At 50.6% G+C, this 23,204-nt stretch overlaps 1 protein-coding gene across 7 annotated transcripts in view; it reads left to right on the plus strand.

The window, feature by feature from the left end:
- LOC101732936 (receptor-type tyrosine-protein phosphatase alpha-like) overlaps positions 1 to 23,204 on the plus strand; it is a 78,803-nt gene that overhangs the window by 49,462 nt on the left and 6,137 nt on the right. For all 7 annotated transcript variants that reach the window (XM_031894999.1, XM_031895000.1, XM_031895002.1 and 4 more), the window contains 14 exons: positions 1,456 to 1,561; positions 2,123 to 2,190; positions 2,689 to 2,828; positions 2,918 to 3,005; positions 3,108 to 3,178; positions 5,196 to 5,232; positions 7,322 to 7,419; positions 8,253 to 8,369; positions 8,629 to 8,783; positions 9,419 to 9,554; positions 9,742 to 9,891; positions 10,780 to 10,879; positions 19,611 to 19,690; positions 20,420 to 20,554. In XM_031894999.1, coding sequence (XP_031750859.1) covers positions 1,456 to 1,561; positions 2,123 to 2,190; positions 2,689 to 2,828; positions 2,918 to 3,005; positions 3,108 to 3,178; positions 5,196 to 5,232; positions 7,322 to 7,419; positions 8,253 to 8,369; positions 8,629 to 8,783; positions 9,419 to 9,554; positions 9,742 to 9,891; positions 10,780 to 10,879; positions 19,611 to 19,690; positions 20,420 to 20,554 — 1,481 coding nt within the window. The remainder of the gene's footprint in view (positions 1 to 1,455; positions 1,562 to 2,122; positions 2,191 to 2,688; positions 2,829 to 2,917; positions 3,006 to 3,107; positions 3,179 to 5,195; positions 5,233 to 7,321; positions 7,420 to 8,252; positions 8,370 to 8,628; positions 8,784 to 9,418; positions 9,555 to 9,741; positions 9,892 to 10,779; positions 10,880 to 19,610; positions 19,691 to 20,419; positions 20,555 to 23,204) is intronic.

Below are 23,204 nucleotides of genomic sequence, written 5' to 3' on the forward strand. Positions count from 1 at the left end.
TTGAATATTAATAGGGCCTCTGGTTCTGGGGAATGTTCTATAGAACAATACAGCCCTTATGGTCCTGGTCAGAACCCATTAGTGGGTCGGCTGGGCTGAACCACATACGTGAGATCATACAGTACTAGTAATTAGTGGCTCATAGTCAGTAACTGATCACCGACTATAGCAGCACATAAGTGATCAGTGTTAATTATTAGTGAGTAAGTAGTTAGTAACTCTGTATTAGTGAATAAGTAATAAGTGGGTCACAGCGAGTAACTGATCAGTCATAATAATAGTCTCTAAGTTATTATTGGTACTGACCAGTTATAGTAGTAGTGAGTAGGTGACTAGTAGTAGTGAGTAGGTGACTAGTAGCAGTGTGTAGGTGACTAGTAGTAGTGAGTAGGTGACTAGTAGTAGTGAGTAGGTGACTAGTAGTAGTGAGTAGGTGACTAGTAGTAGTGAGTAGGTGACTAGTAGCAGTGTGTAGGTGACTAGTAGTAGTGAGTAGGTGACTAGTAGTAGTGAGTAGGTGACTAGTAGTAGTGAGTAGGTGACTAGTAGTAGTGAGTAGGTGACTAGTAGTAGTGAGTAGGTGACTAGTAGCAGTGAGTAGGTGACTAGTAGTAGTGAGTACGTAACTAGTAGTAGTGAGTAGGTGACTAGTAGTAGTCAGTAGGTGACTAGTAGTAGTGAGTAGGTGACTAGTAGTAGTCAGTAGGTGACTAGTAGTAGTCAGTAGGTGACTAGTAGTAGTGAGTAGGTGACTCACTACTACTTAGTAGTGAGTAGGTGACTAGTAGTAGTGAGTAGGTGACTAGTAGTAGTCAGTAGGTGACTAGTAGTAGTGAGTAGGTGACTAGTAGTAGTGAGTAGGTGACTAGTAGTAGTCAGTAGGTGACTAGTAATAGTGAGTAGGTGACTAGTAGTAGTGAGTAGGTGACTAGTAGTAGTCAGTAGGTGACTAGTAGTAGTGAGTAGGTGACTAGCAGTAGTGAGTAGGTGACTAGTAGTAGTGAGTAGGTGACTAGTAGTAGTCAGTAGGTGACTAGTAGTAGTGAGTAGGTGACTAGTAGCAGTGAGTGGGTGACTAGTAGTAGTGAGTGGGTGACTAGTGAGTTTCTAGTAGGAATTACTGAGCACTCAGTGATTTGTGAAACTGTAATGGGGAGTAAGTGTAGTAATATTTGATTTGTGAGTCTCTGGTTAGTAAGTGATTAGTAAGTGTGTAGTAGTGGGTAAGTTATTTGTGAGAGATCAAGTCATTAGTGAGTCTGTAATAGTAAGCCATTGATTGGTGACTGATTACTAGTGAGGAAGAAATTAGTAAGTAGAACAAAATCCCAGACAGGTTACTCACTACTACAGATGCACTAAATGAAAAAGAGTGGAACTAAAACCCACTAATACCCCATGGGTTCTGCCCCATCTATATATTACTTGTCTCTGAGTCTCTGTCTCTCTTTGTAGTTGAAGAAAAATGGCCCCTCCCAGTCCCTGCTCTGATTGGAGGACTTGCAGGGGGCGGGGCCCTATTGCTGCTGGTGGCCCTGCTGGCTTTCTGCGGATTGGTCAGGTTGGTACTAACAGTGTATAATAATATCTCTAACCACTGAGGAGGTAATTGCTAACCAGCCAGGAATGACTTGTGTGTTGCCCCCCCCCCCCAGATACTGTATGAGCTCTGTGCAAACAACACCCACCCTCGGGACCCCACTGATGTTTATTTCTGCTTTCAGACAATTTTAGATCCCATGTAAAATTCCCGAGAGCAGGAAGATCTGTTATTGGGTGACCAGCATGGGGGGGGGGGGGGGGGTTAGGAACTGTTCCTTATTGTATTGTCCAACTATTATTGTAGCCCCCACAAACCATATATCTCTCAGCCACACAGACCCACAGTCAAACAGGTGGGGGGGCACTAGTATGGGCAGTTACACTGTACCTGTAAATCAGTGAGTGGCCCCTGTATGTGAGAGTATCCTGGGGCCACTCTAGTTGTGTCGGGGCCCCTGGTACCTGGTTATTTATATAAGAACTGCCTGTCGCTCCCGCACTCCCAGCCCAACTCCCAGGAGCCTTCACTGTCCCCTATAGATTTATACTCACTGTGTATTTATTATTATTGTTCATTCAGATCTGCAAAGTGTCGGTCTCCATTCGGCAAATCCAATGGGATCCCAATGAGCAACAGGAATGAGCGGGGTGAGTGGATCCAAACTGCTTTCCATCTACTATAATTGTAACCTGCTAGTACCCCTACTATAACCCACTAGTACCCCTACTGTAACCTGCTAGTACCCATACTGTAACCCACTAGTACCCCTACTATAACCCACTAGTACCCCTACTGTAACCCACTAGTATCCCTACTGCAACCTACTAGTACCCATTTCTACCTATAATGGAACCTGCTAGTACCCCTACTATAACCCACTAGTACCCCTACTGTAACCCACTAGTACCCCTACTGTAACCCACTAGTACCCCTACTGTAACCCACTAGTACCCCTACTGTAACCTGCTAGTACCCATTTCTACCTATAATGGAACCTGCTAGTACCCATAGTATCTTTGTAGCTGTATTAACCCTAATTAAAGGAAAGGTGAGCAAAGCTTTTACCCCCCTACAACTATGATAAGAATTACTGATCTGCTGGAGATGTATTTTTGGGGTTCTCTCTCCCTCTGGGATCTGTACAGGGAGGAAAAAGCGAGACATCCCAGTCGATGATCTACTCGAGGTTGTAAAGCGCTTTCGGAATGAGGAGCTGTTAGTTACTGGGGGGAGTGACGAGGAGAATTCCAGCCTGTTACTTGTGGGGCGCCCCAAGGAATACAAGGTGTGTACCCCAACCTGTCTCCCCCCTTCATACTGACATTATATATAGGAGAGTTGCCCCTCAGCCAGTGACATTTCCTACATTCCCAGGAACTGCCCTCGGGCCCCTTGTACCCCTGTGCCGCTGCCTCATCTGAGCAGAACAGAACCAAGAACCGATACAAAAAGGTTATTCCTTGTAAGTACAACAATGTGACATCTGATATAGCGGGTCAGTTACCCTTTGGGACTCATTACCCAGAAGTCTCAGCAGCTCTGATGCTCTGTGTTTGCTCCTCAGATGATAACTCCCGGGTGATTCTGCGCTCAGACCCCTCAGGGTCTGGTTATATTAACGCCTCCTACATAGATGTAAGTACAACTGTGGCATTACCCCTGCAGGGGGTCAGTTTATGGAATAGTGAGGGTGGGCACTGGTGTTGGGGGTCAGTTTATGGAATAGTGAGGGTGGGCACTGATGTTGGGGGTCAGTTTATGGAATAGTGAGGGTGGGCACTGATGTTGGGGGTCAGTTTATGGAATAGTGAGGGTGGGTACTGATGTTGGGGGTCAGTTTATGGAATAGTGAGGGTGGGCACTGATGTTGGGGGTCAGTTTATGGAATAGTGAGGGTGGGCACTGATGTTGGGGGTCAGTTTATGGAATAGTGAGGGTGGGTACTGATGTTGGGGGTCAGTTTATGGAATAGTGAGGGTGGGCACTGATGTTGGGGGTCAGTTTATGGAATAGTGAGGGTGGGCACTGATGTTGGGGGTCAGTTTATGGCATTAGTGAGGGTGGGTACTGATGTTGGGGGTCAGTTTATGGAATAGTGAGGGTGGGCACTGATGTTGGGGGTCAGTTTATGGCATTAGTGAGGGTGGGTACTGATGTTGGGGGTCAGTTTATGGAATAGTGAGGGTGGGTACTGATGTTGGGGGTCAGTTTATGGAATAGTGAGGGTGGGCACTGATGTTGGGGGTCAGTTTATGGAATAGTGAGGGTGGGCACTGATGTTGGGGGTCAGTTTATAGAATAGTTATGGTGGGCACTGATGTTGGGGGTCAGTTTATGGAATAGTGAGGGTGGGCACTGATGTTGGGGGTCAGTTTATGGCATTAGTGAGGGTGGGTACTGATGTTGGGGGTCAGTTTATGGAAGAGTGAGGGTGGGCACTGATGTTGGGGGTCAGTTTATAGAATAGTGAGGGTGGGTACTGATGTTGGGGGTCAGTTTATGGAATAGTGAGGGTGGGCACTGATGTTGGGGGTCAGTTTATGGCATTAGTGAGGGTGGGCACTGATGTTGGGGGTCAGTTTATGGAATAGTGAGGGTGGGTACTGATGTTGGGGGTCAGTTTATGGAATAGTGAGGGTGGGCACTGATGTTGGGGGTCAGTTTATGGAATAGTGAGGGTGGGCACTGATGTTGGGGGTCAGTTTATGGCATTAGTGAGGGTGGGTACTGATGTTGGGGGTCAGTTTATGGAATAGTGAGGGTGGGTACTGATGTTGGGGGTCAGTTTATGGAATAGTGAGGGTGGGCACTGATGTTGGGGGTCAGTTTATAGAATAGTGAGGGTGGGCACTGATGTTGGGGGTCAGTTTATGGAATAGTGAGGGTGGGCACTGATGTTGGGGGTCAGTTTATGGAATAGTGTGGGTGGGTGCTGATGTTGGGGGTCAGTTTATGGAATAGTGAGGGTGGGCACTGATGTTGGGGGTCAGTTTATAGAATAGTTTATGGTGGGCACTGATGTTGGGGGTCAGTTTATGGAATAGTGAGGGTGGGCACTGATGTTGGGGGTCAGTTTATGGCATTAGTGAGGGTGGGTACTGATGTTGGGGGTCAGTTTATGGAATAGTGAGGGTGGGCACTGATGTTGGGGGTCAGTTTATGGCATTAGTGAGGGTGGGCACTGATGTTGGGGGTCAGTTTATAGAATAGTGAGGGTGGGTACTGATGTTGGGGGTCAGTTTATGGAATAGTGAGGGTGGGCACTGGTGTTGGGGGTCAGTTTATGGAATAGTGAGGGTGGGCACTGATGTTGGGGGTCAATTTATGGAATAGTGATGGTGGGCACTGATGTTGGGGGTCAGTTTATGGAATAGTGAGGGTGGGCACTGATGTTGGGGGTCAGTTTATGGCATTAGTGAGGGTGGGCACTGATGTTGGGGGTCAGTTTATGGCATTAGTGAGGGTGGGCACTGATGTTGGGGGTCAGTTTATGGAATAGTGAGGGTGGGCACTGGTGTTGGGGGTCAGTTTATGGCATTAGTGAGGGTGGGCACTGGTGTTGGGGTTCCCCTATATTATCTGTATTATTTGTATTGTTCCCACCCCTCTATGCCCCCCCAAATATGCTCATGGTATATTCTGTTCATTACAGGGTTACAGACACCCCAAGTTCTTCATTGCTACCCAAGGTAAGTGCCTGTGTAGCTTCAGCCTCACATTTCCATTGTTCTGATAGAGACCAACCCTACTGCCTGGGTGTGCGCCATATTTACTATACACACATAGCGACTGCGCACTGCACTTGTGGGTTGTTAATGAGCCCCATAGTCACTTTGTAGGGACACAATGAGTGGCGAGACCAGTAGAGTCGGGGGGCAGGGGGCTTATTGCCATCAGTAGGAGTCGGGGGGCTTATTACCATCAGTAGGAGTCGGGGGGCTTATTGCCATCAGTAGGAGTCGGGGGGCTTATTACCATCAGTAGGAGTCGGGGGGCTTATTACCATCAGTAGGAGTCGGGGGGCTTATTACCATCAGTAGGAGTCGGGGGGCTTATTACCATCAGTAGGAGTCGGGGGGCTTATTACCATCAGTAGGAGTCGGGGGGCTTATTGCCATCAGTAGGAGTCGGGGGGCTTATTGCCATCAGTAGGAGTCGGGGGGCTTATTACCATCAGTAGGAGTCGGGGGGCTTATTACCATCAGTAGGAGTCGGGGGGCTTATTACCATCAGTAGGAGTCGGGGGGCTTATTACCATCAGTAGGAGTCGGGGGGCTTATTACCATCAGTAGGAGTCGGGGGGCTTATTACCATCAGTAGGAGTCGGGGGCTTATTGCCATCAGTAGGAGTCGGGGGGCTTATTGCCATCAGTAGGAGTCGGGGGGCTTTATTACCATCAGTAGGAGTCGGGGGGCTTATTACCATCAGTAGGAGTCGGGGGGCTTATTACCATCAGTAGGAGTCGGGGGGCTTATTGCCATCAGTAGGAGTCGGGGGGCTTATTGCCATCAGTAGGAGTCGGGGGGCTTATTGCCATCAGTAGGAGTCGGGGGGCTTATTACCATCAGTAGGAGTCGGGGGGCTTATTGCCATCAGTAGGAGTCGGGGGGCTTATTGCCATCAGTAGGAGTCGGGGGGGCTTATTGCCATCAGTAGGAGTCGGGGGGCTTATTGCCATCAGTAGGAGTCGGGGGGCTTATTGCCATCAGTAGGAGTCGGGGGGCTTATTGCCATCAGTAGGAGTCGGGGGGGCTTATTGCCATCAGTAGGAGTCGGGGGGCTTATTGCCATCAGTAGGAGTCGGGGGGCTTATTGCCATCAGTAGGAGTCGGGGGGCTTATTGCCATCAGTAGGAGTCGGGGGGTTATTACCATCAGTAGGAGTCGGGGGGCTTATTACCATCAGTAGGAGTCGGGGGGCTTATTGCCATCAGTAGGAGTCGGGGGGCTTATTGCCATCAGTAGGAGTCGGGGGCTTATTGCCATCAGTAGGAGTCGGGGGGGCTTATTACCATCAGTAGGAGTTGGGGGGCTTATTACCATCAGTAGGAGTCGGGGGGCTTATTACCATCAGTAGAAGTCGGGGGGCTTATTACCATCAGTAGGAATCGGGGGGCTTATTACCATCAGTAGGAGTCGGGGGGCTTATTACCATCAGTGGGAGTCGGGGGGCAGGGGGGGGTTATTACCATCAGTAGGAGTCGGGGGGCTTATTACCATCAGTAGCAGTCGGGGGGGCTTATTACCATCAGTAGGAGTCGGGGGGCTTATTACCATCAGTAGGAGTCGGGGGGGCTTATTACCATCAGTAGGAGTCGGGGGGCTTATTACCATCAGTGGGAGTCGGGGGCAGGGGGGGCTTATTACCATCAGTAGGAGTCGGGGGGCTTATTACCATCAGTGGGAGTCGGGGGGCAGGGGGGGGCTTATTACCATCAGTAGGAGTCGGGGGGCTATTACCATCAGTAGGAGTCGGGGGGCTTATTACCATCAGTAGGAGTCGGGGGGTTATTACCATCAGTAGGAGTTGGGGGGCTTATTACCTTCAGTAGGAGTCGGGGGGCTTATTACCATCAGTAGGAGTTGGGGGGCTTATTACCATCAGTAGGAGTCGGGGGGCTTATTACCATCAGTAGGAGTCGGGGGGCTTATTACCATCAGTTGGAGTTGGGGGGGCTTATTACCATGGAGCAGAGCTGTAACCCCGCTCTCCCAGTCCCTGTGTGAATACAAATAAGTTGGGGTTCAGTAACATGGGGGTGCTTGTGTCGGACCCAGGTCCCCTCCCCGAGACTGTGGCCCATTTCTGGAACATGGTGTGGCAGGAGAACAGTTCCGTGATTGTGATGCTGACGGGGTTGGAGGAACAGAACAAGGTGAGTGGATATTGGGCCCCACAATCGGGCAGCGCCCCAGTAATGAGCCAGTAATGAGCCCCATTCCTTGGGATCTTCCTTGGCCAAAACCGTCACATTTGTGGCAAAACCACAGAGCAAAGGGCAAGTACGTCCCAGAAACATCAGAGAATGTCTGTCCTATTGAATGACCCAAAGTGGGGGCCCGGGGAGGCTGTGGCCCCTAAGTGGCCCCGGCAGGACTTCACTGACTGGTTGGGTCACATGATCTTATTAATCTCTGTCCTGGGAACATGTATAATGAATAAATATCTCACTTGATGGGAAAAGTGGGAAGGGGGGTGGGCCCGGAGAACCCCAACATTTTTGGCTTTATATTGTAACCAATCACTGTGAGGTTCCCGCCCCCATGTGAGAAACAGAACCTTGGCCCATTTAATAAGGGACCGGAACCAGTTTTTACTGCTCCCATTGGCCATTGCCACCTCAGATCCCTCCCCTTTTCTGCCCCCCCTCCATTTCTCTTTATACCTCCCAGCTCCCATTGCCCTTCTCTTCTGCACCCTATTACCTCTTTTCATTCACACCCCATTTTCTCCTGTCTCCCCCCACCTGTTTCTCCCTCTCTTGCCCCCTTTGGGGCAGATCAGCACTGAGGGGCTTGCGGGACCCCTAAAGCACCATTAGGACAGGGAACCCCCAAACAGAAGGCCCAGAAGGTTCTACAGTGACCCAGGAGGGCCGAGGTGCTGGCTGGGGGTTCAGGCCAATTTGAAAGCCCAGGGCCAGCGCTAGCCAGGGGCCCCCCAGTATGAGTATGTGAGTAACTGTTACTGATTTTTGGGGGTTCACAGGTAAAGTGCGAGCGCTATTGGCCAGAGGAGACACAGACATACGGGGACATCAGGGTGTCGGTACAAAGTAGCACCCAGACGGGCGCCCTGGTTACGCGCAGCTTGGCCCTACAGAAGGTACAGTATCTGGGGTTCAGCATGGGGTCAGCACATATGGGGGTGCAGCCATTCTCCCTATTAACCCTGTCCCTACCCAGGAAATGTATTATGTTATATACTGAATCTGGTGCCCCTTCAGCACCTCTATAAGAGCAATGAGCCAGGGCTCCCCCTGTTGAATTCAGTTGGGAGTGTCAGTGGCTCTGCACGTGCTCAGTGGGCTCAGTCGGAATGAGTTACCCGGCCCAGTTCTTACTGTAACCCCAATCTCCCACAGGTGGGGGGCACAGCCCAAAGGACTGTAGAACATCTGCATTACCTGCAGTGGCCGGACCATGGAGTTCCCAATAAGCCATCTGGGCTTCTGCAGCTCGTAGAACAGATGAATGAGTGCAAGCTCCCCGGGTCAGGCCCAGTAATTGTGCATTGCAGGTAAGTTCCCTGGGGATACAGGGAGGGTTCTGATCCGGATGATGTGCTGCGGGCCGGTAGGTGACCCTATAAATAACCCATTCACTGTTACCTATTGATGTTAATAGGCACTACTATGATGGATTGTAAGCTCTGGGGGGCAGGAACATCCTCCCTCTGCTGGCTCTTTGCACTGAGCACCTTTTAGTTAACTTCTAGTATATTATAGAATGGCCAGTTCTAAGCAACTTTTGAATTGGTCTTTATTATTTATAGTTTTTAAATTATTTGCCTTCTTCTTCTGCCTCTTTGCAGCTTTCAAATGGGGGTCACTGACCCCGGCAGCCAAACCCTATTGCTCTGTGAGGCTCCAGTTTTATTGTTATTGTTACTTTTTATTCCTTATCTTTCTATTAGGCCCCTCCCCTATTCATATATCAGTTTTTCATTCAAACCACACCCTGGTTGCTAAGGTCATTTGAACCCTAGCAACCAAACAGCTGCTGAAACGCCAAACTTGGGAGCTGCTGAACAAAAACCGAAATAATTAAAAAACTACAAATAATAAAAAAAGGTGAACGTCCCCTTTAATCTGGAATGTAATTCTGTATGTTCTGTGCATAGTGTGAGTGTCGGGTTTTGGGTTAAATTAACAGCGCCGGGATTGGTCGGACGGGCACGCTGCTGGCGCTGGACATACTGCTGAAGCGGGCGCGGGCGGAGGGCAAGGTGAATGTGTATGAGTGCACTCTCCAGATGCGCCGGAAACGCCTCAATATGGTGCAGACCCAGGTAAGAGCCTATGGGTCATTGATGGGTTAATACCATTACAGCCCTGCTGCCTGGGGTAACTGCTTCATCTTTATTGGGGGGCTGGGTATTTGGGCAGATCTTTATTGGGGGGCTGGGTATTTGGGCAGATCTTTATTGGGGGGCTGGGTGCTGCCCCTATTGGTCACTCTGGGTTCATACATGACAGGGGCAGTACGTGTTCCTGTATGACGTGTTGCTGGAGACGCTTGTGTGCGGTGCCACCAGTCTGCCAATAGGGGGCGTCCAGTCACACGTGTGCAAGATGGCGGCTCTGGATCCTGTAACCAAAACAAGCGGCTTCACTAAGGAATTCCAGGTTAGTAGATCCCTCCCCTTATTGGCCCCTGTGCCCCCCACGTCATACTCACACCTGCCCTTCCCTACTGTGTTAGGCAGGGGGCGCTGTGCACCCACATACTAGGGAGGGGCCTCTAGATACCCACCCACATACTAGGGAGGGGCCTCTAGATACCCACCCACACACTAGGCAGGGGCCTCTAGATACCCACCCACACACTAGGGAGGGGCCTCTAGATACCCACCCACACACTAGGGAGGGGCCTCTAGATACCCACCCACACACTAGGGAGGAGCTTCTAGATACCCACCCACACACTAGGGAGGGGCCTCTAGATACCCACCCACACACTAGGGAGGGGCCTCTAGATACCCACCCACACACTAGGGAGGGGCCTCTAGATACCCACCCACACACTAGGGAGGGGCCTCTAGATACCCACCCACACACTAGGGAGGGGCCTCTAGATACCCACCCACACACTAGGGAGGGGCCTCTAGATACCCACCCACACACTAGGGAGGGGCCTCTAGATACCCACCCACACACTAGGGAGGAGCTTCTAGATACCCACCCACACACTAGGGAGGGGCCTCTAGATACCCACCCACACACTAGGGAGGGGCCTCTAGATACCCACCCACACACTAGGGAGGAGCTTCTAGATACCCACCCACACACTAGGGAGGGGCCTCTAGATACCCACCCACACACTAGGGAGGGGCCTCTAGATACCCACCCACACACTAGGGAGGGGCCTCTAGATACCCACCCACACACTAGGCAGGGGCACCCTTTCTGGAAGTAATGAGACACAGAGCTTCAGCCCCACCCATCGCCCAGTTGTTATTGACCCCCCCATGCCCCGCCATCTTTGTATTGTACATTGCATGTTAACCCTTTCAGGCTGTGGAGAAACTGACAGAACTGTATAAAATCTGCTCGTACAGAGAAGCCCAGAAACCCGAGAATCACTGCAAGAATCTCGATTCCGACATCATTCCAGGTAATTCCAGCGCCGGCGCTTTAGCCCTTTTATTACATTACATTAACATTTATTTATAAAGCGGCAACATATTCCGCAGCGCTGTACAATAAGTGGGTTCCATACATTGGGCATACAGAGTAACATATAAAGCAATCAGTAACCGATACAGGAGGGGAAGGGAGCCCTGCCCAAAAGAGCTTACACTCTACAAGGAGTAACATATAAAGCAATCAGTAACCGATACAAGAGGGGAAGGGAGCCCTGCCCAAAAGAGCTTACACTCTACAAGGAGTAACATATAAAGCAATCAGTAACCGATACAGGAGGGGAAGGGAGCCCTGCCCAAAAGAGCTTACAATCTACAAGGAGTAACATATAAAGCAATCAGTAACCGATACAGGAGGGGAAGGGAGCCCTGCCCAAAAGAGCTTACACTCTACAAGGAGTAACATATAAAGCAATCAGTAACCGATACAGGAGGGGAAGGGAGCCCTGCCCCAAAGAGCTTACAATCTACAAGGAGTAACATATAAAGCAATCAGTAACCGATACAGGAGGGGAAGGGAGCCCTGCCCAAAAGAGCTTACACTCTACAAGGAGTAACATATAAAGCAATCAGTAACCGATACAGGAGGGGAAGGGAGCCCTGCCCAAAAGAGCTTACAATCTACAAGGAGTAACATATAAAGCAATCAGTAACCGATACAGGAGGGGAAGGGAGCCCTGCCCAAAAGAGCTTACACTCTACAAGGAGTAACATATAAAGCAATCAGTAACCGATACAAGAGGGGAAGAGAGCCCTGCCCAAAAGAGCTTACAGTCTACAAGGAGTAACATATACAGCAATCAGTAACCGATACAAGAGGGGAAGAGGGCCCTGCCCAAAAGAGCTTACACTCTACAAGGAGTAACATATAAAGCAATCAGTAACCGATACAGGAGGGGAAGAGAGCCCTGCCCAAAAGAGCTTACACTCTACAAGGAGTAACATATAAAGCAATCAGTAACCGATACAGGAGGGGAAGGGAGCCCTGCCCAAAAGAGCTTACACTCTACAAGGAGAAAGGGTTGAGACACAAGGTGTGGGAATGGGCATGACCAGAGTTGTGAGAGGGGGGGCACAGGGTGTTGCTAAACTAGATTAGGGGAAGCCTCTCTAAATAAATGTGTTTTTAGAGATTTCTTGAAGGCAGAGAGATTGGGAGAAAGTCTGACAGTTTGTGGGAGCGAATTCCAGAGAAGGGGGGCAGCCCTTGCAAAGTCTTGAATGCGAGCGTGTGAGGGGGGAATGAGAGAGGAGTTGGGGAGCAGGTCAGTAGGGGAGCGTAACAAGCGGGTTGGGTGGTACCTAGAGATGAGTTCAGAGATGTAGGGTGGGGCAGAGTTATGGGCTGCTTTAAATGTGAGGGTCAATAGCTTGAATTTTATCCTGGATGGTAGGGGAAGCCAGTGCAGGGATTGGTAGAGTGGCATGGCAGAGGGACTGGCAGAGTGGCACGGCAGGGGGACTGGCAGAGTGGCACGGCAGGGGGACTGGCAGAGTGGCACAGCAGGGGGAGTGACAGAGGGGCACGGCAGGGACTGGCAGAGTGGCACGGCAGGGACTGGCAGAGTGGCACGGCAGGGACTGGCAGAGTGGCACAGCAGGGGGACTGGCAGAGGGGCACGGCAGGGGGACTGGCAGAGTGGCACGGCAGGGGGACTGGCAGAGTGGCACGGCAGGGACTGGCAGAGTGGCACGGCAGGGGGACTGGCAGAGTGGCATGGCAGGGACTGGCAGAGTGGCACGGCAGGGGGACTGGCAGAGTGGCACGGCAGGGGGACTGGCAGAGTGGCACGGCAGGGGGACTGGCAGAGTGGCACAGCAGGGGGACTGGCAGAGTGGCACGGCAGGGACTGGCAGAGTGGCACGGCAGGGGGACTGGCAGAGGGGCACGGCAGAGGGATTGGCAGAGTGGCATGGCAGAGGAGGAGTGGTTGGAGAGGTGTATGAGCCTGGCAGCAGTATTCATTATGGACTGGAGAGGGGACAGGCTTTGGAGGGGAAGGCCAATTAATAGGGAGTTACAGTAGTCCAGGCGAGATATTATAAGAGAGTGAATAAGAATTTTGGCAGCATCTTGGGTGATAAATGATTGGATTTTGGAGATATTTCTTAGGTGAAAGTGACCTGATTTGATAAGTGATTGGATATGAGGGGGGAAGGACAGGGCAGAATCAAGGATAACCCCAAGGCACCGGGCCTGGGAAGATGGGTTGGATGGGGGAAAGAGAACCAGTTCAGTTTTAGAGAGGTTTAATTTAAGGGAACGTTGGGACATCCAAGTGGAGATAGCGGCCAGGCAGGGAGAGACGCCAGTTAGAAGCTCTGGGTTGAGATCAGGAGAGGAAAGATAGATGTGAGTATCCCCAGCATAGAGGTGGTAACGAGAGCCATAGGAACTGATTAATTTGCCAAGTGAGGAGGTATAGAGAGAAAATAGTAAGGGGCCCAGGGCAGAGCCTTGAGGAACCCCGACAGGGAGAGGCAGGGGAGAAGGGGATTCCCCATTGTAAGAGACACTGAAGGATCTGAGAGATAAGATGAAAACCAGGATAAGGCAGTGTCACGAAGGCCAAGAGAGCGGAGAGTCTGGGGGAGAAGAGGGGGATCCACAGTGTCAGAAGCAGCAGAGAGATCGAGAAGTATTAGTAGCGAGTAGTGTTTTTTGGCTTTAGCCGAAAGGAGGTCATTTGTTAGTCGGGTTAGAGCCGTTTCGGTGGAGTGTTGTTGTCTAAAACCAGATTGTAGGGGATCCAGGAGGTTATTGTCAGAGAGGAATAGCGCCAGTCGGTTGTATACTAGGCGCTCAAGCAGTTTGGAGATGAATGGGAGCAGAGAGATAGGTCGGAGGTTAGTAGGATTGGAGGGATCTAGGGAGGGTATTACAAGTGCTGTTTCAGTTGGGAGGGAAAGATTCCAGTAGAGAGCGAGAGATTGAATAGATGAGTTAAGGATTTGATAAGACAGGGGTTGGCATTGCGTAGAAGTTTGGTAGGAATGGGATCAAGCGGGCAGGTAGTAAGGTGGGAGGGAGACAGCAGTTTTGAGACTTCAGTCACTGGGGGGAAGGAGCCAAGAAGAGACTGGGGGGCATGTAGGGAGGGAGGGGAATGGTTATGGGGATTTAGTTGCGCAATGTCACTTCGGATGGTGTCAATTTTATTTTTAAAGTGCTCGGCAATAGCTTGAGCAGTGACTGAAGTACACGGGGGGGGGGGGGACAGCAGAGAGTTAAAGGGAGAGAAGAGTTGGGCAGGTTGGTTAGAGAGGGGGTTAATAAGTGCAGTGAAGTAGGTTTGTTTAGCTTGGCAGAGGGGGGTGTTGTAGGAGAGGCCCTAAATTCCTTACACTGGTACCCCGACTTTGTGTCTCTCATGTACTCATGGGTTATAGGCACTGAAATACTGCACCCCCCTAATCCTATCATGTAAATGCCCAAGAACTTCATTACAGATGCAGGAGAACTGACCAATGAGAACGCTGCTTCCCAGCACTATGGCAGCCGTCTTGCTGTTATCTGACATAGGGAGAGTATTGTGCCCTATTGCCCCCATGATACGACTCTGGAATTAGAATCATTCTGTTACAAGAGACGCAGTTTGTTGGCACGACGACCCAAAAAGCTACTTTGATTTAAAATCTACTTTTATTTCAAAAACAACCTTAAAACATAGTAAAGAAAAAGTAGGAAAATTAAAGAAGAAATCTGAAACCCTGGTACCTGTGAGTCCCACTTCTTTATTTATAGCTTTGGCCCATGTGCCCCACAAATCCAAAGGGCAATTGAAGAATTTTGCCCCATAGTTTTACACCTGGTTGGAAATCTCTACTGGCGGGAAAGGTCCCATTTTGTTATAAGAGATGTCAAAATCTCATAAACTAACGAGATAAACTAACGAGAAGCCATTTTGTGAATAAAGGAGGCCATAAACTCTCACTTGTCGAGGTCACCTAGCGAGCGGATCTTCTCCCGATATTCCCACGTACGAGAGGCCGATATTGGGCTAATTGGGTCGTTTGGCCCCGGGGCATTGGCGGGTATATAGGCGTCTCTCTGCCAATGTGGCCCCCAATCCGACTGATTTTCAAACCTGCCCAGGAACATGGAAACCGGTCAGAAACATGTGGCACTAGAACTAATGTTAGGGGAGGTCTCAAGAATAACCACAAGGCCAACCCTGATAAACCCTGGGGAGTAGAACATGTTATTTTAGGGATACATGGGGGTAACATTACAGGGATACATGGGGCCCTAATATACTGTGCCCAGGGTTGGACTGGGCCGCCCTATTCCCTAGTCCCAGTAACGCACTGTAGTGCCACATTGAGTCCCAGTAACGCACTATAGTGCCACATTGAGTCCCAGTAACGCACTGTAGTGCCACATTGAGTCCCAGTAACGCACTATAGTGCCACATTGAGTCCCAGTAATGCACTGTAGTGGCACATTGAGTCCCAGTAACGCACTGTAGTGCCACATTGAGTCCCAGTAACGCACTGTAGTGCCACATTGAGTCCCAGTAACGCACTATAGTGCCACATTGAGTCCCAGTAATGCACTATAGTGCCACATTGAGTCCCAGTAACGCACTGTAGTGCCACATTGAGTCCCAGTAACGCACTGTAGTGCCACATTGAGTCCCAGTAACGCACTATAGTGCCACATTGAGTCCCAGTAACGCACTATAGTGCCACATTGAGTCCCAGTAACGAACTATAGTGTCCCAGTAACGCACTATAGTGCCACATTGAGTCCCAGTAACGCACTATAGTACCACATTGAGTCCCAGTAAACGCACTGTAGTGCCACATTGAGTCCCAGTAACGCACTATAGTGCCACATTGAGTCCCAGTAACGCGCTGTAGTGCCACATTGAGTCCCAGTAATGCACTATAGTGCCACATTGAGTCCCAGTAATGCACTATAGTGCCACATTGAGTCCCAGTAACGCACTATATTGTCCCAGTAACGCACTATAGTGCCACATTGAGTCCCAGTAACGCACTATAGTGCCACATTGAGTCCCAGTAATGCACTATAGTGCCACACTGAGTCCCAGTAACGCACTATAGTGTCCCAGTAACGCACTATAGTGTCCCAGTAACGCACTATAGTGCCACATTAAGTCCCAGTAACACACTATAGTGCCACATTGAGTCCCAGTAACGCACTATAGTGCCACATTCAGTCCCAGTAACCCACTGTAGTGCCACATTGAGTCCCAGTAACGCACTATAGTGCCACATTGAGTCCCAGTAACGCACTATAGTGCCACATTGAGTCCCAGTAACGCACTATAGTGCCACATTGAGTCCAGTAATGCACTGTAGTGGCACATTGAGTCCCAGTAACGCACTGTAGTGCCACATTGAGTCCCAGTAACGCACTGTAGTGCCACATTGAGTCCCAGTAACGCACTATAGTGCCACATTGAGTCCCAGTAACGCACTATAGTGCCACATTGAGTCCCAGTAACGCACTATAGTGCCACATTGAGTCCCAGTAACGCACTGTAGTGCCACATTGAGTCCCAGTAACGCACTGTAGTGCCACATTGAGTCCCAGTAACGCACTATAGTGCCACATTGAGTCCCAGTAACGCACTATAGTGCCACATTGAGTCCCAGTAACGCACTATAGTGTCCCAGTAACGCACTATAGTGCCACATTGAGTCCCAGTAACGCACTATAGTACCACATTGAGTCCCAGTAAACGCACTGTAGTGCCACATTGAGTCCCAGTAACGCACTATAGTGCCACATTGAGTCCCAGTAACGCGCTGTAGTGCCACATTGAGTCCCAGTAATGCACTATAGTGCCACATTGAGTCCCAGTAATGCACTATAGTGCCACATTGAGTCCCAGTAACGCACTATATTGTCCCAGTAACGCACTATAGTGCCACATTGAGTCCCAGTAACGCACTATAGTGCCACATTGAGTCCCAGTAATGCACTATAGTGCCACACTGAGTCCCAGTAACGCACTATAGTGTCCCAGTAACGCACTATAGTGTCCCAGTAACGCACTATAGTGCCACATTAAGTCCCAGTAACACACTATAGTGCCACATTGAGTCCCAGTAACGCACTATAGTGCCACATTCAGTCCCAGTAACCCACTGTAGTGCCACATTGAGTCCCAGTAACGCACTATAGTGCCACATTGAGTCCCAGTAACGCACTATAGTGCCACATTGAGTCCCAGTAACGCACTGTAGTGCCACATTGAGTCCCAGTAATGCACTGTAGTGCCACATTGAGTCCCAGTAACACACTATAGTGCCACATTGAGTCCCAGTAACGCACTGTAGTGCCACATTGAGTCCCAGTAATGCACTGTAGTGCCACATTGAGTCCCAGTAACGCACTGTAGTGCCACATTGAGTCCCAGTAACACACTATAGTGCCACATTGAGTCCCAGTAACGCACTATAGTGCCACATTGAGTCCCAGTAATGCACTGTAGTGCCACATTGAGTACCATTAATGCACTATAGTGCCACATTAAGTCCCAGTAACGCACTATAGTGCCACATTGAGTCCCAGTAACGCACTGTAGTGCCACATTGAGTCCCAGTAACGCACTGTAGTGCCACATTGAGTCCCAGTAACGCATTATAGTGCCACATTGAGTCCCAGTAACGCACTTTAGTGCCACATTGAGTCCCAGTAACGCACTATAGTGCCACATTGAGTCCCAGTAATGCACTATAGTGTCCCAGTAACGCACTATAGTGTCCCAGTAATGCACTATTGTGCCACATTGAGTCCCAGTAACGCACTATAGTGTCCCAGTAACGCACTATAGTGTCCCAGTAATGCACTATAGTGCCACATTAAGTCCCAGTAACGCACTGTAGTGCCACATTGAGTCCCAGTAACGCACTATAGTGCCACATTGAGTCCCAGTAACGCACTGTAGTGCCACATTGAGTCCCAGTAACGCACTGTAGTGCCACATTGAGTCCCAGTAACGCACTATAGTGCCACATTGAGTCCCAGTAACGCACTATAGTGCCACATTGAGTCCCAGTAACGCACTGTAGTGCCACATTGAGTCCCAGTAACGCACTGTAGTGCCACATTGAGTCCCAGTAACGCACTGTAGTGCCACATTGAGTCCCAGTAACGCACTGTAGTGCCACATTGAGTCCCAGTAACGCACTGTAGTGCCACATTGAGCCCCAGTAACGCACTGTAGTGCCACATTGAGTCCCAGTAACGCACTGTAGTGCCACATTGAGCCCCAGTAACGCACTGTAGTGCCACATTGAGCCCCAGTAACGCACTGTAGTGCCCATTGAGTCCCAGTAACGCACTGTAGTGCCACATTGAGTCCCAGTAACGCACTGTAGTGCCACATTGAGTCCCAGTAACGCACTGTAGTGCCACATTGAGTCCCAGTAACGCACTGTAGTGCCACATTGAGTCCCAGTAACGCACTGTAGTGCCACATTGAGTCCCAGTAACGCACTGTAGTGCCACATTGAGTCCAGTAACGCACTGTAGTGCCACATTGAGTCCCAGTAACGCACTGTAGTGCCACATTGAGTCCCAGTAACGCACTGTAGTGCCACATTGAGTCCCAGTAATGCACTGTAGTGCCACATTGAGTCCCAGTAACGCACTGTAGTGCCACATTGAGTCCCAGTAACGCACTGTAGTGCCACATTGAGCCCCAGTAACGCACTGTAGTGCCACATTGAGTCCCAGTAACGCACTGTAGTGCCACATTGAGCCCCAGTAACGCACTGTAGTGCCACATTGAGCCCCAGTAACGCACTGTAGTGCCACATTGAGTCCCAGTAACGCACTGTAGTGCCACATTGAGTCCCAGTAACGCACTGTAGTGCCACATTGAGTCCCAGTAACGCACTGTAGTGCCACATTGAGTCCCAGTAACGCACTGTAGTGCCACATTGAGTCCCAGTAACGCACTGTAGTGCCACATTGAGTCCCAGTAACGCACTGTAGTGCCACATTGAGTCCCAGTAACGCACTGTAGTGCCACATTGAGTCCCAGTAACGCACTGTAGTGCCACATTGAGTCCCAGTAACGCACTGTAGTGCCACATTGAGTCCCAGTAATGCACTGTAGTGCCACATTGAGTCCCAGTAATGCACTATAGAGCCAGGGTTTTCCCTATTTTACTAACGACTCTGGAATTAAACAGAAGGAGGTTGTTTGGCTGTTTTGGGGTTTAACCCTTCCAGCCCCACTTGCTGGGATTGAGATTCTAATTGATTCCTTATATAATTGAATATTAACGGCCAACCCTGGAGAGCTGGGGAACGTTCCATTGAGCAGTATTGCTTTAAGGGTTAAAGCTCCCAGCATGCCTCTCCCTTGATAATATATTTAAATATCCTAGATTTGCTATGTGTTTGAGCAGCAGTGTTTATTGCCCCTTTGGGGGGCAGGTATAAGTATTGACATTGACCCACAGGAGACGCTGTATGGCACAGCCAGGGCTCTCTGCACATCACATGACCAACCTCCCCCAATAAGCAATGAGCCAATGGCTGCAGGAGGTGCAATGAATTTACTATTTATAAACCCCCCCATTTCACCTAAATAAGCTCCGCCCTTATCCTGTGCTACTTAGGGGGAACCATTGGCAGCTCCTACCCAGGGCGCGTCCTGTCTGTATCAGTTACTGAATGAGAGACACTGATTGGCTGTCACATTTCTGCACCCTCAGGTGATCACTGTCGCCCAATCCTAATGTCTGTGATGGACCAACATGGCGCCCCTGGTTACATCAACGCTGTTTTTGTAAATGTAAGTATATTGTACAGTTATCATTCTCTATGTAACGTTCTGCCCCAGGGGGGCCTTATACTCCCGTGTCTTAGTTGCCCTTTTTCTTACCCTGCCAAAACCTTCTGGGGCAGATAAGCAATGCGCCTGGGGTGGGTGCCACTAGGAACAAGAGTTACCCCGACACAGTCTCCTTTATTCAGTGAATGGGACATGGGCATGATCCTAGCACAGTGGCAATAGGGGGTGCCCGAGTGTTTCACTGTGAAACATTACATTAACCCCTGACATACCAGTAAGGGGAAGGAGAGAAGCCATGGGGAGCAGCAGCTTATTGTCCATTTCTGCAGTGATCCTACTGGCCTGTCTGGGGTTAATATGCTCATTACCCATAATACTCATAAAGTGAGTAGCAAAGTGCCTAAATATTTATGAAGGTGAGGGTGGCGGCTGCTGCAACAGAGGGGGCACTTATGTGTTTGCTGAGCCGCCAGGGTGATTTTCTCTGGGGGGGGGGCACTGGGGTGAGGTTCTCTGGGGGGCCCCTGGGGTGATGATGGGGGTAATGGTCACATGTCTGGGAACCCTTGGTGCCCATTTACCTGCATTATGGTTTTTAGGTGGGCACCCAGATCCCAATGTATCAGTAGCACCTCTGGCCGGACCCTGGGGGCTGTAGGTTCTTCCCATGTGATCCCGTGTTCCTTGCGTGTTCCTTGCGTGTTCCTCATGTTTCTCATCTCCCCCCAGTCCAACAGCCAAGAGGATCTGTTCATTGTTACTCAGCTGCCCAATTGGGAGACGCTGGCAGATCTGTGGTCGCTGGTGTGGGATTATAGATGCACCGCCATCGTGGTGATGCACTCGGCGCAGGAAATACGGGAGGTCAGTGTCGCATTGAGGGTCTTTGGGGGTTAGATGTTTGGGGAAACTCAGCCTTGGGGGGATTAGATGTTTGGGGGAATTAAGCCTTGGGGTTAGATGTTTGGGGGAACTCAGCCTTGGGGGTTAGATGTTTGGGGGAACTCAGCCTTGGGGGTTAGATGTTTGGGGGAATTAAGGCTTGGGGGCTAGATGTTTGGGGGAACTTAGCCTTGGGGGTTAGATGTTTGGGGGAACCCAGCCTTGGGGGCTAGATGTTTGGGGGAACTCAGCCTTGGGGGCTAGATGTTTGGGGGAACTCAGCCTTGGGGGCTAGATGTTTGGGGGAACTCAGCCTTGGGGGCTAGATGTTTGGGGGGAATTAAGGCTTGGGGGCTAGATGTTTGGGGGAACTTAGCCTTGGGGGTTAGATGTTTGGGGGAACTCAGCCTTGGGGGTTAGATGTTTGGGGGAACTCAGCCTTGGGGGCTAGATGTTTGGGGGAACTCAGCCTTGGGGGTTAGATGTTTGGGGGAACTCAGCCTTGGGGGTTAGATGTTTGGGGGAACTCAGCCTTGGGGGCTAGATGTTTGGGGGAACTCAGCCTTGGGGGCTAGATGTTTGGGGGAACTCAGCCTTGGGGGTTAGATGTTTGGGGGAATTAAGGCTTGGGGGCTAGATGTTTGGGGGAACTCAGCCTTGGGGGTTAGATGATTGGGGGAATTAAGCCTTGGGGGCTAGATGTTTGGGGGAATTAAGCCTTGGGGGTTAGATGTTTGGGGGAACACAGCCTTGGGGGTTAGATGTTTGGGGGAACTCAGCCTTGGGAGTTAGATGTTTGGGGGAACTCAGCCTTGGGGGCTAGATGTTTGGGGGAACTCAGCCTTGGGGGCTAGATGTTTGGGGGAACTCAGCCTTGGGGGTTAGATGTTTGGGGGAATTAAGGCTTGGGGGCTAGATGTTTGGGGGAACTTAGCCTTGGGGGTTAGATGTTTGGGGGAACCCAGCCTTGGGGGCTAGATGTTTGGGGGAACTCAGCCTTGGGGGCTAGATGTTTGGGGGAACTCAGCCTTGGGGGCTAGATGTTTGGGGGAACTCAGCCTTGGGGGTTAGATGTTTGGGGGAATTAAGGCTTGGGGGCTAGATGTTTGGGGGAACTTAGCCTTGGGGGTTAGATGTTTGGGGGAACTCAGCCTTGGGGGTTAGATGTTTGGGGGAACTCAGCCTTGGGGGCTAGATGTTTGGGGGAACTCAGCCTTGGGGGTTAGATGTTTGGGGGAATTAAGGCTTGGGGGCTAGATGTTTGGGGGAACTCAGCCTTGGGGGTTAGATGTTTGGGGGAACTCAGCCTTGGGGGCTAGATGTTTGGGGGAACTCAGCCTTGGGGGCTAGATGTTTGGGGAACTCAGCCTTGGGGGCTAGATGTTTGGGGGAACTCAGCCTTGGGGGTTAGATGTTTGGGGGAATTAAGGCTTGGGGGCTAGATGTTTGGGGGAACTCAGTCTTGGGGGCTAGATGTTTGGGGGAACTCAGCCTTGGGGGTTAGATGTTTGGGGGAATTAAGCCTTGGGGGTTAGATGTTTGGGGAATTAAGCCTTGGGGGTTAGATGTTTGGGGGAACACAGCCTTGGGGGTTAGATGTTTGGGGGAACTCAGCCTTGGGAGTTAGATGTTTGGGGGAACTCAGCCTTGGGAGTTAGATGTTTGGGGGAATTAAGCCTTGGGGGTTAGATGTTTGGGGGAACACAGTCTTGGGAGTTAGATGTTTGGGGAATTAAGCCTTGGGGTTAGATGTTTGGGGGAACTCAGCCTTGGGGGTTAGATGTTTGGGGAACTCAGCCTTGGGGGTTAGATGTTTGGGGGAATTAAGCCTTGGGGGTTAGATGTTTGGGGGAACTCAGCCTTGGGGGCTAGATGTTTGGGGGAACTCAGCCTTGGGGGCTAGATGTTTGGGGGAACTCAGCCTTGGGGGTTAGATGTTTGGGGGAATTAAGGCTTGGGGGCTAGATGTTTGGGGGAACTTAGCCTTGGGGGTTAGATGTTTGGGGGAACCCAGCCTTGGGGGCTAGATGTTTGGGGGAACTCAGCCTTGGGGGCTAGATGTTTGGGGGAACTCAGCCTTGGGGGCTAGATGTTTGGGGGAACTCAGCCTTGGGGGTTAGATGTTTGGGGGAATTAAGGCTTGGGGGCTAGATGTTTGGGGGAACTTAGCCTTGGGGGTTAGATGTTTGGGGGAACTCAGCCTTGGGGGTTAGATGTTTGGGGGAACTCAGCCTTGGGGGCTAGATGTTTGGGGGAACTCAGCCTTGGGGGTTAGATGTTTGGGGGAATTAAGGCTTGGGGGCTAGATGTTTGGGGGAACTCAGCCTTGGGGGTTAGATGTTTGGGGGAACTCAGCCTTGGGGGCTAGATGTTTGGGGGAACTCAGCCTTGGGGGCTAGATGTTTGGGGGAACTCAGCCTTGGGGGCTAGATGTTTGGGGGAACTCAGCCTTGGGGGTTAGATGTTTGGGGGAATTAAGGCTTGGGGGCTAGATGTTTGGGGGAACTCAGTCTTGGGGGCTAGATGTTTGGGGGAACTCAGCCTTGGGGGTTAGATGTTTGGGGGAATTAAGCCTTGGGGGTTAGATGTTTGGGGGAATTAAGCCTTGGGGGTTAGATGTTTGGGGGAACAC

The sequence above is a fragment of the Xenopus tropicalis genome, chromosome 1, assembly GCF_000004195.4.
Source record: "Xenopus tropicalis strain Nigerian chromosome 1, UCB_Xtro_10.0, whole genome shotgun sequence".
Lineage (NCBI taxonomy): Eukaryota > Metazoa > Chordata > Amphibia > Anura > Pipidae > Xenopus > Xenopus tropicalis.